The sequence below is a fragment of the Dicentrarchus labrax genome, unplaced genomic scaffold (genome assembly GCF_905237075.1).
Source record: "Dicentrarchus labrax unplaced genomic scaffold, dlabrax2021, whole genome shotgun sequence".
NCBI classification, from domain to species: Eukaryota; Metazoa; Chordata; class Actinopteri; family Moronidae; genus Dicentrarchus; species Dicentrarchus labrax.
Genome location: NW_026136718.1, coordinates 8,842,236 through 8,860,182, shown reverse-complemented (window position 1 = coordinate 8,860,182; position 17,947 = coordinate 8,842,236). Strand labels below are relative to the sequence as shown.

The following is a 17,947-nucleotide window of genomic DNA, read 5'->3' as shown; positions in this document are numbered from 1 at the left end:
TCTTTCCCTGGTGTGCTTTTCCCTCTTGGCCCTCCTGTCTTGAAAAAGCTATCACACTATGCCTCCTTCAGGCATCGCTGCTGCTAAACGTCAGGGTCAGCAGAACCTTGCTGAAGTTGCTCAAGTCTGATTACTCCCTTCCTTAGTGAAGCCTTCAGTTGGTAGATGTGTATGTGTGCATGTATTATATGTAGGTCTGTCTGTAATACCATTTAAACACCAGTCATCAGCACTTCTCCTCATCTTTTCTCAGTCCCCTCTTCTTCTACTTGTACTTGCTTTCATCGATGTTTGTAAGGAGGAGAGAGAGGGAGCAGGAAGTTATTTTGGGATTCAATTATTTTTCCTGCTGATGTACACAATTGTTTTAGGGCTCAGAGTGCCTCATCGATTGATTGTTGAAATTGTGTGTTGGTTGGGTGTGCTTGTGCCACTGCCTCAGAAAAGCCAGTGTCGATGCAGACGGAAACTGTAAATGAAAGTTGGCACCAAGTGAAAATACTGTATTTGTGTATAGTGTATCTTATGCATGTATAGGACGGATGCATTGAGGGTTAGAACAGAGCTAAATGAAAGTCAGTGGATGCATTTACAGTGTACATGCACAGTAGTTATCAGACCTGATGTAGCATGAATGTTAGCCGTCTGCATGAAAGAGAGGGACTAGTTAATAGTCTTTCGTTAAGTAAACCATGTTCCTGCCACTGTGAAAATTTGCTTTTTCGTTGTCTTTCACTTGTGGAAGATTTAACGTACTCTACTCGCTGAATGGCTGTGGACTACACTAAAACTACAGGTGGTGACTGTCTAAAGATGCTCCATGACTGTGTGACATAGCCTATTGATGGCTGAGGCTAGGGCGAGGCTAGGAATTTAAAGATATATCGTGAGATGTTTGCATCGCGATACAAATATGTGAAGATTCAAATCGGTGAGATGAAAAATGAATTGGGATACTCTTTTTAAACAGCAGAGGGTGCTAACTACTTTTGACCTTGCTTGTTCGACGTCCTTGTCACTCATATCAGTAGCTGTATCAGTTTTCAAAATGGGTTTTTTGCATTGCTTTGCACAATTTATACCCTACCTCAGAAACAAAAAAGGCTTCTATAATGTAGGTGTCTTTTTTCAGTCATAAAACTTTATACTTTTATAAAACTTAAATATTGTGTCTGTGTATTGTTACATTGCTACGGGACACATTAGCTTTCAGTTACTAATTCACCTGACCCTTTCGCTTCACACAGAGTTAACATTTTATTGAACTTGACCCACGAAATTGCGAGGCTCTCCGGCCATTCTGACACAAGGGGTGTGATAGACCTCTCATTCAGGAAATAGTGTCTTTATAACTGAAACAAGCAGCAGCGAAGGAGGAATGCTGTTTGGCCAGATTGACAGTGAACCTTTTGATAAGAAGCTGTATAATTAACAGGGTTAGTGACTGCTGTTATTAGCCCGCGAGCCATGCCATGCAACTCCCGCAGTTTATGTTTACAGCTGTTATTTCCTGCCCACCCTGCTTTGGACCACAATAAATGAGTAAAGGCTGACTACAGCTTCCGCCTTACACTGGCATTTAGTTTTTTTCTACTTTTCCCAAATGCCAAAAAACCCATAAAAACCGGAAGTTGATGCAGAGCAAGTGGCAACGTTTATACAAGAGGAAAGGGTAATACCCAAATATGATTTATTCTGTCTGTATTCTGTAAGCCTATTAAGAGAGTTCATAAGATATTATAGCATTTTGTAATGTAACTTTGCCATTATCTGTAGAAATAAAAAAAATAGCAGGAGAAGAAAGATGTACAATTCAGCAAATGATATTCTTTGTAAAGGTTAAAATTAAGTTACATGATAAAGTTATTTACTGTAGTTTCACTGTTTCCGACATGCATGACAAAAGCATGATTATAATGTTTGACACTAGTTTGTATGAGCACTTATCTTCCCACAATGCTTGTGCTTGTAAACATTTATCCATTTGAAGTCCAGTAGTGCTCTGTGATGTATAATGATATAATTACCCACTATGAATGAAATTTCCCATGTCCGATTCCACTCCAAACTTGATTTGGAACTATATTTGGATGTGTTCCTCACCCTGTGTCAGGACGACACCGGGCAGATTATGGCTCGTCTGCACTCTGTGTACTTTCTTTGTGTGGTGTGTTGTTGAGCACTGCCCTCTCTGCTGGTGTTCCAGACGGCTTTTGTGGGGGTGTGAGTAATCCACACAGCCAGGGAAAAGAAATTGAATCTTACAGTTTTCATTTTAGCACGCACAGAGACTGAGGCAGACAAATTACGCACAAAGATTGTATTTGTCTTAATGCAAAGTTTGGGAATTCGGGAGGATTATTCTCAAATCATAAGAATTAATAATTATTAATTATTGATCCCCCAGAGGAGAAATTTGGGGTGTTACAGGAGCACAAGGACATCAAAAGTACAGATAAAAAGAGAACTTAACACATAGATAATTAAAAGTATATAAAATGATAATAGAATGAGATAATTAAACTCAAAATTAAAATAGCATATTTAAGCACATATACACTACCCACAACTGTTCTCTGTTCTTGAACTTACAGTGCAATACCGTCTCAAGCAAAGTGACATATTTTTTCCCTCTTTGCCTCTGACTCTTTTTTAACAGTGTGAACAGCACAAATCACAAATCATCATCTTTTCCAATTCTTATCTGAGTCACTCATATGTGGTCCAGGTCTGATTTATTGCAATGCGACCTCAGCGTGAACAGTCATATCAGGATTCAAGTGACTCAAGAACGACATTCATGACAAGTTACTGTGCGAATACAAACATGGAAGAAGGTGTTAGACCTCATAATTATTTGGGGTGACATTTCTGTACATGCCAAAGAAGAGGGGTTGAATCGTAACTGGTCTTTGTTTGCTAAGACTCCACATCCTCACACACCTCTGTACAAAAGTAGTAACCATTGCTCCACAAAAAGCCATATTTAGGAATTTGGCTCTCCTTCTCCTCATCCTCGTTATCATTACATCGTTACTCTTTGTCTTCAGCGGCCTCCATGATTACTTATGTACGACAGAAGTGTTATTCTTCTTTTGCACATGTGGGTCAGTTCAGGATCAGGATCTGTTCTTTAATTTTAAAGCAAGCAAGCATTCATGTCAATAAATATGTGGAAGTAAACAATGTTTGATATTAAAGATTAATTTGTTCATGTTGCTCCAGTTGAATAGATTTTTGTGTAGATATAATTATCTTTCTTTGTTGAATAGGTGGGGCTCCACCCTCAATCTATGGGTAGAACTTCAACAAAACAGTTGACTTGCATCTAATATTTCAACATAGTTTTACATGATTATACAGCTTAGCTAGTGGAACATTGGATGGGCAAATATGATCCAGTTTTGGGCTAAATCCTTGGGACGAGCAGTTGTGTCATCCACAGTATCATCAGCTTTGGGAGAGTTTTGGTTCAGAAATAATCTGTCATATTTACCTCAGCTACTCTCGTTGTCAGTTTGCGTTGCATGGCAATCCTCTCATGTGTGAGCCTGAATTAAACCTGGGACTCTGAGTAGTTTAGTCTGTAAGGCTGTGAGTTTACAGGGATTTTTAAAAATGGGATAACTGTCTTCATGCTACAGTATACTCAAACATCCCAGGGAGGAAACTTCATCACTCTTTCTCTGTTCTCAAGGATTGCACAAATATTAGTTGAAGGTCACCTTCAAATCATAATACCTCTTGTTCGGTCTTTTCTCCAGCTGTTAGATTTCACTACAGATCACCAGTCCCTTCCCCTTTTTGTTATATTTCTCCGCTTCCTTTTTACTGAAATAGTTTGTTTTCCATCTCTATGAGCTTTCATCCTTTGTTTATATTAGCATTGATTGTATGGATATAATTCATATGGATAAATAATTCACAGACTCCTTAAAACCCTTTTTGCCTGCTGTTGGTAATATAGCGGCTTCAGGTGAAAATGTTATTGTAATAAACAAAGCACTTCAATGTTTAGTATCTGTTTTCTCTTTGTGTTTCAGTCGCTCTTTCACGGTTTTTCCATGAACCTTTGTGAATGAGTACAGGTCTGTTAATCTGGGCCACAATGTGGTATTATTTTTCACTTATGTGAAGGAAAGAGAAAAGAAGGGGGAATAAGGAAGAGAGGGTTTTATGTAACCAGAGATGCCACATTAAGGGCTCTCAACTCCAGACCTAAACCCATCACACGCACTCCCCATCACCTCCGTCTGACCCCCACGCAGAGACATGCAAGATCCCCTTCACTACCAACACACGCACACACAGGTCCTAAGGATGTTCTGGTCGCTCTGCTCAGGGTTTCACTGTGGGAGACCGAAGACTAAGGCAACATGGGGCAGGCTGAGGCATCTTTCTTGCATGTTGTGACATTATGGAAAGTGACAGTTGGGGCTTGGAGGGGCTAGCGGGATGCTTATAGAAATTTAACCCTTTTACTTGTTCAGCAAGGTAGGGAACAAAATATCAAAAAAATTAAGGGTTTTGGTTAATCAATATTATCATTCTCTTACAACTAAATTGGTTTAAAAATAACACATGTCATAACAAGTATCCAAATGGTAATCAATGCAAAACACAATTGGTGCCAGAACCCCACATGGATCTGTATGAAAACCAGAGTCTAAACAGCCTAAACAGCAAAACACACCGTACAGCAAAGCAAAGGAGCCTTAGGGATGCTACTAATGATTTATTGACTATTTTATCTAATTAATCATTTAACAAAATTGCACTCTGTAAAATGTGAGACAAATGCTCATCACCATATTCGAGAGCCCAATGAGACATTTACAAATTGCTTGACCAATATTAAAACCCCCAAAGGTATTCAGTTTACAATTATGTAAACAGACAGAGAAAAAGCAGCAAATCCTCATTTTAGCCTTGTTAATGGCGTGGCTCCATGGCGATGTCTGACAGTCAGTCTTTCCACCACTTCGGTACACTCTGAAATATCTACTGGATGAATTGCCATGACATTTTAAACAGACATTTGTGGTCCGTGGCAAATGATCCCCTAATTTGTTTTTTTCTGTAGTACCACCATGAGGTTTGACATTTGTGATTTTAAGTGAAATGTCTCAACAACTGTAGACCTTTTTCACAGCAGCCATTTTGATATGAAGTAGTAGGGTAAACACATTTGTTACCGATAATACTAGGTTCCGTTCCATTTAGTGTAGCAGAGCCTTTGCAGTGAGTCAACAGCAGCAGCCTGACTCTGTTTGACCTAAATGGAACTTCACTTTAAATACAGTGCTACCATTTGGTCAAAATTATGAACTAATTGTATTCCCTGTATTCCTTTACTTTGTGTTCAGTGTTAAATGGCAAACATTAACATGCTATAACACGCTAAACTCTGATTTGAACATGGTAAATTTTATGCCTGCTACACATCAGCCTGTAAACATTATTGTTAGCATCCTCTTGTAGCTCAAAGCACAGCTGTAGACTCTTAGTTTTGTTTATGATTAACTACTTAAATGATTAATCAATAATCCAGACCTTCATTCTTATGAGTCCAGATGCCTAGGGGAATGCAGATCTTTTGCCAGTCTGCACTCCCATAGGTGTCAATATTGAGGTCCACAGGAACATAACACACCAGTGAAAAGCTGGCAGAGCTCCTTTACTCTTGGCTGCAGGGCCTATTGCATATATCAGTTCTTCCTTTGCTTTCATTCAAACCCTCAAGGATGTAAAAACTAGGGTTTAATCTGGAATGAAATGGCCCAGTCACTCTAATTCAATCTCTTTCAAATCTTTCATCTCTTTTACAATGACTCACTGGCTTTGGTTTTCTGCTCTTCTCATTTGTGCTTTGTCATTCATCTTTGGTCATCGCCCTTTTCAGTGCAGTAATCTCACTAATGTACAAGAGCCAGCAATAATATTTTAAGATTTTGTTTACAGGGTTTTTATCTTTAATAAAGACCTAAAAGCTGCACTGGTCTCGAGAAGAAATGGCAGGCAGATGGAGAAACTGTTATATCAACTGTACTTTAACAACGTCAGCAATGTCAGTCAGTCCTTCATGGTGGCATAACTGTTGATGATGAATTCCACTTGCTTTAGTGATCCTCAGACTTTTCCTGAAGTGCTACCAGCAGGTTGACATTTTGGCTTTTAGTGAAATGTCTTGACAACTCTTAGATGGATTCCTGTGAAAGTTGGTACAGGGGTACATTGGTAAACTCCTGGCTTTTCCACTAGTGTCACCACCATGTCAAAATGTTCAATTATCGACATCAACATCTACAAGATGGATTGGCACACATTTTGTATGGACATTCCTGGTGCCCAGATGATGAATCCCACTGACTTTGGTGATCCCCTGAATTTTTCCTATACTGTAGTTCAAGCCAGCAGCTTTTGTGGTATTGAGTGAAATGTCTTTGGATGTAGTGTCATAACATTTGGCATTGGTTCATGCTGCGTTCAGTTATGTTATATGTATTAATAAATGTGATAAAATTAGCAGCACAGACCAAAATCTAATGTGCTGAATTGCAAATAACAAAGCTGAACCATATAACCACTAAGCAGTAGCAGTGAAAATAAAGTTATCACATACATTAAAAACTATCTTACCTTTTAAGCAGATAGAAAAGACCACCGTGGTCTTTACATGTGTCTGAGGCTGCTGGCCTCGTAAACAAGATGAGGATGAATGATGCCTCCTTTTATCCCTCCTTAACAAAGGGCAGAGAGTCTCATTTGTCCAGAGGAGGCCCATTGAAGTCCACAAAAAGCAAAGCGTAAAGGCTTTTGGCGTAAACCTGGCTTGTCTGTCCGTGTGGTTGCATGCAGAGAATCCTCTTTCACATTCAGCAGAGGTGGCGTCACTCGCCATCAGAAGTCTTTTTCCTTTGTTGCCTCCTTGTAGCTTTCAGTCTCTGTCTGCTAGCTTCTTTGGATGATGTCCCTCTTACAGCCTTCCCTTCTCTCCTAAGAGATTGAGGCATTTTCTCTGTTTTACCAGGAATGTTTGTCCAGAGGTTTTAAAAGACTCACCAACTAACTGTCAGCTAATCATTTATTCAGACATGTGAAGACAGCCTGATAGAACTGCAACCTGTTTATCTTTTAACCTTTTAACTGGCCTGTGGCAATACCTCACTCAGCCTTGTCTCCTGTTTTACCCCCTTGTTTTTTCACCACTCTCAGAACATCAGTCATCTGCTCCATGTGACAGCTTGCATCAACAAGAGACATGTCGTGTTTCTGTAACGTAAGGGAAAGATTGAAAAGTTCACAGTACATATCCTTCATACATGCCAAGTCACTGACAAAGCAAGATGTTTTAGGAGGCCTCTGTATTTGTTTTGGTAGACTGGTGGTACAATGAATGAAATTCAAAGAGGAAACATTCAGAATAATTGCATCCTCCCATTTCTTTCAAAGAATCGTACACTGCCAACTCCAAGCAATGAGCCAGGCAGCGAAGTGACTGGACTGGACAGAAAACTCCTGTTTAAGTCCAATGTCTCTCTTGGTCAGGACAGCTGCTCCATCTCGCAGCATCCCAAAGACCCTCTTTTAGAGAATTACAAATCAACATCTCTTCACCTGGTATGGCACAAAATTCTGGACCCTGTACATTTCTTTATGTTCTTTATTCTAGTATCTATTCTAGTAGCCCTGTTTACTCAGTCCCCCGCCCTCAGTCTTTTGCCCCTGCCCTATACAGATCAACTTTGTCAAAAAACACATTGAATACATCTCCATGGCTTTTGCATACCTTACTTAAACAATCATGTACGCACATCCATGTACGGTGCTTTCATCCAAAGGGATGCTAATGTGAACATCAAGTGATCTGACATCAGACACGAATGCTGCCTTTATTTCTTTGGCTATGATCGCAGCACATGAATGGCCGGATATGTGTGGAGTGCCGACTGGCGCACAATTCGGTTCATTACGTTTTATGAGGGCACTCATTTTTGTGTAAGCCAGCCTGTCCTTTGCAACTGTATAAGCTGTTCTAAAAGAGCTGATCGTTTCCTGCATCTGACTAGCACACATTACACTATTGTTTGGGAATGTTTCTTCTTTTCCTTTCTGTTATTTCAGTTGCTCTTTTATGAGAGATGCTGTCACGGTGCTTGTACACTACTACTGTCCCATTACTCCCCATTACTCTGCCAAATGCACACATTTCACCTCTTCAGCAAGCAAAAAGGTCTTTGCTTCTTTGCCCACAAGGCAAACTTTGTAAAGTTAGTGATAAGATTTGCTTACATTTGCCTCCATTTTAACATTGTTCTTCTAGTTTTTCAGAAAACTGTTTACACACTACAAATATCCAAATCGTGCTCAAGTAAACTGTAAAACCACAACTCCTCGGCCCCGGGGGAGAAGTGTAGGATAGGAAAAAAATTTAAGGTATGAATTTGATGTTTATTTGTTTTTAGTTTAAATCTTAGTTGATTGTGTGATTAGAAATTATATAATATATAATGGTTGATAATTTGTCCATTTTGTTGCTTTCTGGGGAGCTCTTTAACCAGTTTGCTTGTTAAACTGGGATATGAAATAGGAGCGTGACAGAGCAAAAAGAGCCTGGGGATGCCATGCATCATTGGCCGATTTTAAACCACCAACAAATGCTACACACTCTGGCTGGCCGTGCTCCTATGACGCCTCGTATTACTACAAGTGTTTTCTTCTTTATATATCTAAGCTTGGAAAGACTATTTTCAAAGGGTTTACTGGCAAGCATTTAGTGAGAAAGCACTCCATGCTTCGATGGCTCAGAATCATCAGTGACTCACAACCAAAACAAATCAGTCCACAGAGCTCACATTTCCAATACTCGTCACGCTGCCATTCTGCCTCTTCTGATGTTCCTTTTGGATTTTTCTCCCTCATCTCAGCTGTCTCTGTACCTTTAGGGCATAGCCCCTCTTTTTCTGTGTCTTCTTTTCATCACTCAGAGTAGCCCTTTGTGTGTGTGTGGATGTGTATCTGGAATGGCTGCATCTATCAATTCTTTCTTTCTTTCTTTCTGTCTCTCTACATACTGTCGCAATCGCATGGTTGGATTCTTTCCATTCAGACAGAATTATGGATGGGTGAAAGTGTGTGTGTGTGTGTGTGTGTGTGTGTGTGTGTGAGAGGGAGAAAGAGAAAATGTTAGATTGCGAAGGAACATACTTTGTGAAGGAAGTTAATATGTGGTTGCCTTCTTACTATAGAAGGACTTTTATTTGCATGCTTTAGCGTGTGTAAGTGTTTATTTGAATCAGTTGACCTTTGAGCAGTGTGTATGTTTCTCCTCACTGATGCCCATTAAGCTGTTTGCTTTTATCCCCAATCCAAATTGCCATTTTTCTTGGCCTGCACTCACCAGTTGCCTGCCTCACTAAAGGTCACAACATCATCAGCAACATTACCACAAATCCTGGCTAAACAAAAAATAAATAATAAATCTGACAACCTGTTACTGTGCCTGCCTGCTTGTCGTCACAACCACCACCAGCCAATCCTTAACAGAGGAGGCGTGGCTTGTACTCGCTGCGTGCCTGCTCTCAGCTCCTTGTGTATATTCTGAATGAAAGAGCAAGTGAAGTATTTGCCTGCGTGCTGTGCTCTGCTCCGCTCTCCGCTCTGACTGTGCAAGTGAAGGGAAATCTGACTTCAGGCTCGGCATAGTGAGAGTCACTCTGTGCCACACCGGGAGTGCCTTTGGGAGAGGTGGGGGTTGTTTGCAGAGAGAGGAGGGCAGTCAAGCAGTGGTTGATGGAGGGGAGAGCAAGACAGGAGGAGGCAGAAAGCAGTTTTCAGTCCTTCTGAATCTTTCATAAGGGAGATCCTCCAACATCAAGCTGCCTGGATGGACTAAGAGAAAGTGTTGGTGCTGAGGTGGCATTTAGCAGGGACCAACAGTGACAGAGAGACAGAGGGAACCAGAGGAAAGGAGGGAGGGTGATAGAGCACTGGTGTGTGCACTTTACAGACGGCAAAACCAGGAGAGAAGCAGTGTTGAGGAGAGGAATTCTTCTCTCCTGGAAAGAGCTTTATGTGACCCTGCTGTGGGTAAAGCTCCTCTAAAGCACGGTGAATAAGCCAAAGGAAAGAGAGAGGGAGAGGGCACGACTGCTGGCTCGCTAATCCATAAACTCGTGGAGAACGGGGAAAAGGGGGAAGGATAGAAAGCACAGAGGCAACACAAACAACAAAAAGGTATGTGTGAGCTGGCCTTTTCTTGGGTGAATGCTTGTGTCTGAGGTAGCCTCGATCATTCAGCTACAACAGCTGAACCCAGTGTAAACTTCTCTGTGTCTGGATAAGGCAAGAGAAAAAAAAACGCTGTACATGACCAGCTGATGTGACCGAATTTGGACGTAAAGAGGCAGAATTTGAAAGAGGAACGCAACTCAACCCAGCCTGCCGGGATGTCATCCAATGAGCTGAGTGTTGAGATGGACTCCTGCATCCGGACATTCAAGGAGCACATGCACCTGGAGCTGGAGCCTCCCAAAATCCCAGGTGTGGTGGGGGGGAAGAGGGGCGCCACGTCCCCCAAACTGTCTCCCAGAAGCTCCCCGCGCCTCTTCCGCAAGCTGATGGTCAACAAGAGCATCCGACAGAGGCGACGCTTCACTGTAGCCCATACTTGGTAAGACCTGTGGTGGTGGGGTAATTGAAGAAATAAAGGGGGGGGGCAAGGGGCAGAGGGTTGAGACATAAAGAAAAGGGAGGTAGGAGAAAACGTGCAGGGGTTGATGGATTTGAGGATTAGAGTAGGGATAGATAAGATGTAGAGGGGAAGGATGTGGATGGAAAGAGGAAACCAAAGAGACTTAATGGGGGTTGAATTTGTTAGGAATTGGGAGAGCGGGGAGATTAAAAGAGATAGCCAGTAAGAGTGGGTGGGTGGGAAAATAAAGGCAAGGAGAGGAAGGAAAAGGGATGAGAACTGAGAGATGGACAGAGGAATCATGTAAAAGGAGAGCGAGAGGGGGTAAGACAGCCAACAAGGGGGAGAAACAGAAGATAGGGAGAAAAAAAATGTCTCATAGAAGGTGACAAAATACAGGTCCAGAAAATGAGGTAGATGGAAAAAAAGCTTGATCTCTTCTAAAAAGAAAAGTGTTTTGTGGTAAGAGTTTTGACATAACAAGTGGGGTCAAAATGTATGATGGGGCTGCTGTCTGGTGATTTGTCACTGGGTTAGAGGATTACATAATGGAATAAAATCACATTTAGCTGACTCCCCTGTCCTCCATTTTGATGTAGTGTATCTCTGCCCTGTACCTAGGTGAAATGTGTTTGTGTGTGTGTGTGTGTGCGTGCGCAAGGGGATCAGTCCTTGTTTTGGATGGCTGCAGTGACTGTTAGGGAGTGTTAGGTGCGTTATGCAACCTGGTGGTTCTTAACCTTTTTGGTTCACAGCCCCAATGAACAAATTGATGTCTACATAACACAACACACTGACAAATAAATTGCAACATCACTCAATGCGCAATCTGGTTCCATTCACATTTTGTTGTGTCATCCACATCGATTATTTCTCATGGTGCATTTCCTAGAAGAAGCCCAGAAGCTGCAATCTGACTTCCTCAATTACATGACCATATTCATAAATTTACTACACATACCTCATACTCTCCTATCTTATTATTTGCATCACTTTGAGCCCCATCCCCCACCCACTCCCTGAGTCTACCTCTTCATTTTGCAGCAGTTAGGCACTATAGTAGATGTGAAGGGAGGGCTTGCTATGTTATGCAATGTATGGATTAGAGGCGAGGAAAAGAGCTGCTGTGATTTGACTACAAAAGCTCAAGGTGACTCTTGTCTCTCATAAAGGCAACACTTACAGTAAATCTGTTCACATGAGGCAGTGGCAGACAGAGGTGCTTTGTATTCTTCATTCCATGAGGTTTGTGAAGGTGAAACCCACTGTATACAAAGGAATGAATTAGCATATACCCATAAACGTATACTACACATCTCTGAAATGGGCTTGTCACGGCTTGCATGGGGTGGGTCAAAAAAAATCTGTCTCTGTTGTGGTGTAGGGAGGGAAAGGAAATAAGTCAAGATATGAATCTGTTCCTGTGTGTTGTGTCTACATGCTGTGTTGTTCATGTGCTGATGGAAAACAGATACTATGTCTGTATGTCTGTCACATTAGTACAGTCATAAATTGTGTGTGAATATGTATATATTTTTGACACTATGTCCATATGTGTGTTTTTGGATGCACATTTAAATTTGTAAATGTAATGGGTGTTTTTTCTTTTTTCTCCTTGTATGCCTTTCTCCTCCCTCCACAGCAGCAGTCAGAACGGGGGAAATCATGTCTGTTTATCCCTTCTCTCTCTCACTGTATAGCCTATTTCTGAGCAGAGAGAGAGAGAGAGAGAGAGAGAGAGAGAGAGAGAGAGAGAGAGAGAGAGAGAGATTTGTGGGGGTTGGGTGGGTGCAGGGGGAAATACAAGGGGAAAAAACCAAACAAAACAAGGAAAATTGCTTTATTTAGAAATCATTAAAGGTGTCAGTAGTGTCCTTTACCTTGTTTGTTCTCCACCGCATATAGGCTCGATCTAGGGACACGACACCACCCATTATAGCCATTAAGTGTCAGTCCAGCCCATTAACAGCCGTGTTCATGATAAAGTGTCCTTGAGCGAGACACTGAGGTCTATCTGCTCACTCATTGTAAGGCTTTAAGAGTGACAGGTAGGAAGCTAAAAATGGAAATGGGGGGGGGTAGCAGAAAAGACACAGCGAGAAAGAAAAAGCCCAAAGGGAAAAATCAGCAGTCATCTCTAGAGGGGAGGCGTGGCAATCAGGACAAAATTAAGGAGATAATGGCACTTATCAACCACTAGTAGGGTTTCTGATGTATTTTTCATGCTTGTTTTTTTTGTCAGGCACACAGTACATGTTAGGTTATATTTAAGTAATCGGCAGGATTTCAAGATTAATGACTGCACCCATTGCTTTATGTCATTAAATACACTGCGTCCAGCCCCAAAATATCATTATCCTTTTTGCCTAAAAAAAAAAAATCACCGTTCTAGGGAATCCTTCAGTGTATTACTGTCCAAGCACTCTGTCTGGCCTAATTGTCTCCCCACCTGTGCCAGAAAGTTATTTTAAAAAAGGATGATGAATTACTAATATGTGTTGGCCAGGGCTTTCTACTGTTGAGTTTATATATTCTGCTAAATTTAGCACTGCATTAATTATCACTGACTAGCATTAGAATGTTTTGAAGAAATGGACCAAGAAATACTTTTATGAAGAATCTTATCTAACAGATGCAATGCCGGATGTTAATTGCCGGATGTTAATTGCTTTTCTAAATGGATTACAGTATGCAACAATGCTACTACCATTGAGCACCAAAAATCCAGTGAGAGACACTAGCTGGTGACAATTTAGCATTTAGCAGCTAAAGGTTCAGATATTTCCTCAGGAGTTGGTAGAGACCAGAAACAGAGTTAAAAGAAAGTGAATATTGTACTTACAATCTTCAGCCCAGAAACATGATTCCAACTGAATGATAACATTGTGCTTTAACTCTTATCATATTAACATATTTTGCAAACATATTAACATTTTTAAAATTAAGTTAAAGGTAATAAAGTTGTTTACAGCTTTAACAACCCTCTACCCCCAAGTGGACAGAAAATTTAACAAAGTACTTATTTTAACCCAAACCACAATATTTCCCAAGTTGTTTTTGTTCCCAAACCGTAACCATAGCATTGTCACCAAGAGGCAACCTCTTTGGCTGAAAAACGAAGCCAACAAGGAAGTGCCAGAAATTCCTCAAACAGCCACGTGAGGCTGGCTGCAAAAGTGAGGCAATCTCTATATGACCCCATATTAAAATGCACAACTTCACAGGAGAAAACAAACATGTTTATGTCCTGGTTCAAAAAGTGCAGGGAGCTGGTGGAGTCAGGCACTGCCAAAATTCACACTGGCTCTTCAGAAACGTAAAATTTTTCAGCTGGTTACATTTAAACAACTTTTATAGGCCTGAAGAGAAAAGAAAGAAAAAGCAACAATAAAGAAAAGTCGTGTAGCAGAACAATGTTATGTCATCTCCTCGATCCCTCGACTGTCTTATAGAGGGATTTCTCTTTAAATCATATACCTACAAACCTGTATTTACTTTAGTCTGGGCTCAAATTAAGGGTTTTAATCTGTTAGCTGATTTTGGCATCACAGACGTATAGAGAAATTGCACGGATGTATAATCTGATTGATTAACTTCTCCTAAAACTCAAACATTCTCACTTCCCAAGATGAGAAAAGGCACATCACACTCACACACTACTCAATATTATTAAGATTATCTCGCCAAACAGACTTGCACATCACGTTTCTCTTCACACTCTTTATTCTCACGCTCTTCTTTTCACTCTCTCTGTTAAAAGGCCGGGGCATTGTTTTCATGTAGCACTGTCTGGAGTTTTAAATGAAAATCTGTTGCCAATCTTGAATGCAAAACATGCAAAAAGTTTTCCAAACTCTTGTGTGATCAATTATAAATTCCATCCTTGCTAGCAATATTTGGCCCTGCGGTGGACTAGTGGCTGGTGAACTCCTGACCTATACTGGCACTCATACAATGACTCTTCTGTTAGAGCTGTTCAGCTGTTGCCTTGTCTCTTTCTCTGTCTGTCTGTGTCTTTTACACTCTCTTTGTCTGTCTGTGTGTCTTTTATAAGTTTCACTATCTGCTTCTTTCTTTGTATGACGTCCTCACTGTCTGGCTTCTTTTTCTGTTTCTGTTTTTCCATGTCTGTCTTTGTTTCTTTTGTAGGCATCCCTCTTCCTTTCTGTCTGTGTCTTTCTCTCTTTTGCACTCCAAAGCACCACATGATGTAAATGTTTGATGGCCAGCTGAGGCATATGACCGCTCTGTTTTCCACTCACACAAAAAGCACATTAAGGAGAGTGAAGGGGAGATTTGAGAGAAGTACTAAACTGCCGTGGGAGAAGGAAGAAAGGAGAGGAGGGGAAAAATGGGAAAGAAGAAAGAAAAAATGGCTCTTTCCTTAGCAAAGATTCTATTTTGAATAAAACTAAACAAATTTACTGCATAACAGCTAACACCTAACACACCTACATGTCTGTGAAATATATAAAACACTTAAGGCTGTTTTTATCTACCGCTACAATAGCAAACAGCGCTCACTTAGATTATGTTAAACTTGGCCTCCTCCTGTGTGTTGACGTCCATCGGATGCATTCTGGAGGGATGAAGAGATACCGGAGAAGGCTAGAGGGGCAGATAAAGAGGTGGAGGGAGGGTAATGCAGGAGTTGTTTATATTGAAATAGGGAGAGAGATAAACAAAAACAGACCTCATTTACCACAGAGGAGTCAGCCCCGGCAAAAACCAAACAGAGGTTGCTTTACACAGAGGATTATTTACCTTAGTTTAAATGTCAACCTAAATATCCATCTCACCACACTATTCTGTCCAGCAAATCCGTCTGCTATTGATTTGTTTCTTTCTCCACTCGCCTCTGTGACTCACCCAAAATCATCTTTATATGGACGTCAGGGAAGGCTTGACGTGATTATTGTTACTGCTGCAGCCAGTGTGTTTACGCCAACTGCTCACTTGAGTAAGAGACAGCGAGACAAACGAGAGATTATTGTATTACAGAGCAAATGGCTAAAACATGATCATAAAAATATATTGCATTTACGTAATGTTCTGCAACTTTGTGGGAATGTTGGAAACTGTGTCATATGTGTTTTGCCCTTATGAACTGTTTTTGTAACCATGAACAGGTTTTGGGTTTGTATATTAAAAAAAGTATTTGAAAATGCAGCCATTTGTCAGCTATTTTTGGTGGCAGCAGGATAAGTTGGGGCCCTATTTAGGGCAGTGTTATAACAGTTACAGTATAACAAAGATTTATTAAATACTGTATCTCTTTTATGTAGCGACATACTCATACTCTCATACAGAGATCAACAGGCTGCCTGGTTAACTACCTAGATATGTTAACTAACTTTTTAGCTAATATTACCCCCGCTCTCACTTTAAGTCAGCTATTTCCCTATGTTTTGTCCAGAAACATGTAATTAACTAAAGTGAGTAACACATAGGTGTCTTGGGAATAGGACTTGATAATGGCAACATGTTAGATAATCTAGGAAATGTTAGTGTTAGTGTAGGTAAAAACTAAATTACTAAACCATTTGGTGATTGGTCAGTGACCATGCTCCATCATTGGCCCCACTCTGTCTAAATCTGGCACAGTTTCGTAATGTCTGCTGCATTTATCCCACCCATAAAGGTTCACTGACTCGGTTGTTTCTCCAACCACAAAATGGCCATTCACAAGAACAACATCAGTCCTTTTTGAGTCACTGATAAAGTTGGTGATGTGGGCAATGATTCAGAGGTCTGGAACCAGGCTTACTTCCTCCTCTCTCCTCCTCCTCTTCCCCTCTCCTCCTCCTCTCCTCCTCCTCCTCTTCATTCCCTCACACTGCATGACTTGGTTCAGCACCCCCCATCTCTCTCTTCTGTCTCCCTGTACTGAACCAGCCAAGCATAAACTTAACTATTACGGATGGGTGAAGGAGTATGATGGCTCGGGGTGTGTGTGTGTGTGTGTGTGTGTGTGTGTGTGTGTGTGTGTGTGTGTGTGTGTGTGTAAATGCCTCTTTAACATGTCTGTGTGTGGTTACGTTGGCCAGGATTGGGATTCAAGGGATAAAAACTTGTGGCAATTTATGGGTGACATGTTTCACGCCTTTTTTACTTGTTTACCGTGCGTAACACACACGGCTTATTAAATTCTCAAATTGTTCATGTTCATTTCACAACTGCTCAGTAATTACATTATTTGTCCTGCCTGTACATCTACAGCCACTCATAATAAATCAACATGGGGGATTCATGAATTCATGAAGGACCAGGGAGATATTTACAAGAAACAACTCCATGATCTTGACAAGATGTTAGAATCTCGACTGCTTAATTAGCTTAAGCAGTCTTTAAGTTTTCATGCATGCAGCGGTAAAGGGGCTGATGGGAAGGTAAGCACTTGTTCCCCTGGGATGTTGTAGTGGTTGCTTAAAGCTACTCTAAGGAACATACTGTACTATGTACTTACACTGCTGTCAGTTTGTATTTAGCAGATGAGGTGTATTGCTTGTCACCCCGCCATTGCCCCTATTGTGCTCTTATATGGTCTACCTAGCCAAGCAGTTTACCCCTAGAGTGTGTTGGTCATGATGATGATGTAAAATACAGTTTTTTTTACAGCCTAAAGAATAAATGGGTTGTGAGATGGTTAAGTATCATCTTGCAGCTACTGGATGAAAATCAAAATGTCAGTATTTCATGAAAGAAAGAAGAGCCTCAAGTCCAAAGTGATGCCTTTGACCTACTGTTCCCAAAGCAATGTTTTGCATGCATATGTTTTTGTTTGTTTCAGCTTATTTTCCATATTCATTACAAATGTTTGAACCAGCTGTGGTGAAAACACACATCAGCGTACACATCATCGCACATCAAAACCACGAGAGACAGAGAAAATGAGAGACTGCAATAAAGGGAAGGAATGAACACAGAAATAGTAATTACCCTGCATGATGATAAAGTAATGCCTTAATTCTCTGAAAAGGTTACTTTTTAGAATGGGTGATAATGATGCAGCAGCAATTTGCAAGTGAACATAAGGTTCTCATTTTCCCTCCATAAAAGATCTTGGGATTTCTTAAGAAAAACACTGAACTGTGTTTTGAATATTAAAAATATATTTTTTGTCAGACTGAACAGTACATTTATGCAAAATGTAAAAGGCTTAAACAAACTACTGATTTGCAGTCATGGGATTATTGATGATCCCAAATATGACTAAATTAACAAATACATTACCTACAAAAACAATGAGAACAC

At 40.7% G+C, this 17,947-nt stretch overlaps 1 protein-coding gene across 2 annotated transcripts in view; it reads left to right on the top strand.

The window, feature by feature from the left end:
* The window catches only part of pde4ba (phosphodiesterase 4B, cAMP-specific a), a 174,906-nt gene that overhangs the window by 39,732 nt on the left and 117,227 nt on the right, over positions 1–17,947 (top strand). Inside the window, exon 1 of one of the 2 annotated variants that reach the window (XM_051375877.1) lies at positions 9,621–10,672. The exons of the other annotated variant lie outside the window; for it this stretch is intronic. Within the exon in view, the coding sequence (XP_051231837.1) occupies positions 10,449–10,672 (224 nt within the window). The 5' untranslated portion in view covers positions 9,621–10,448. Of the gene's footprint in view, positions 1–9,620; positions 10,673–17,947 lie in introns of those variants that run through there. 2 annotated transcript variants of the gene reach the window in all.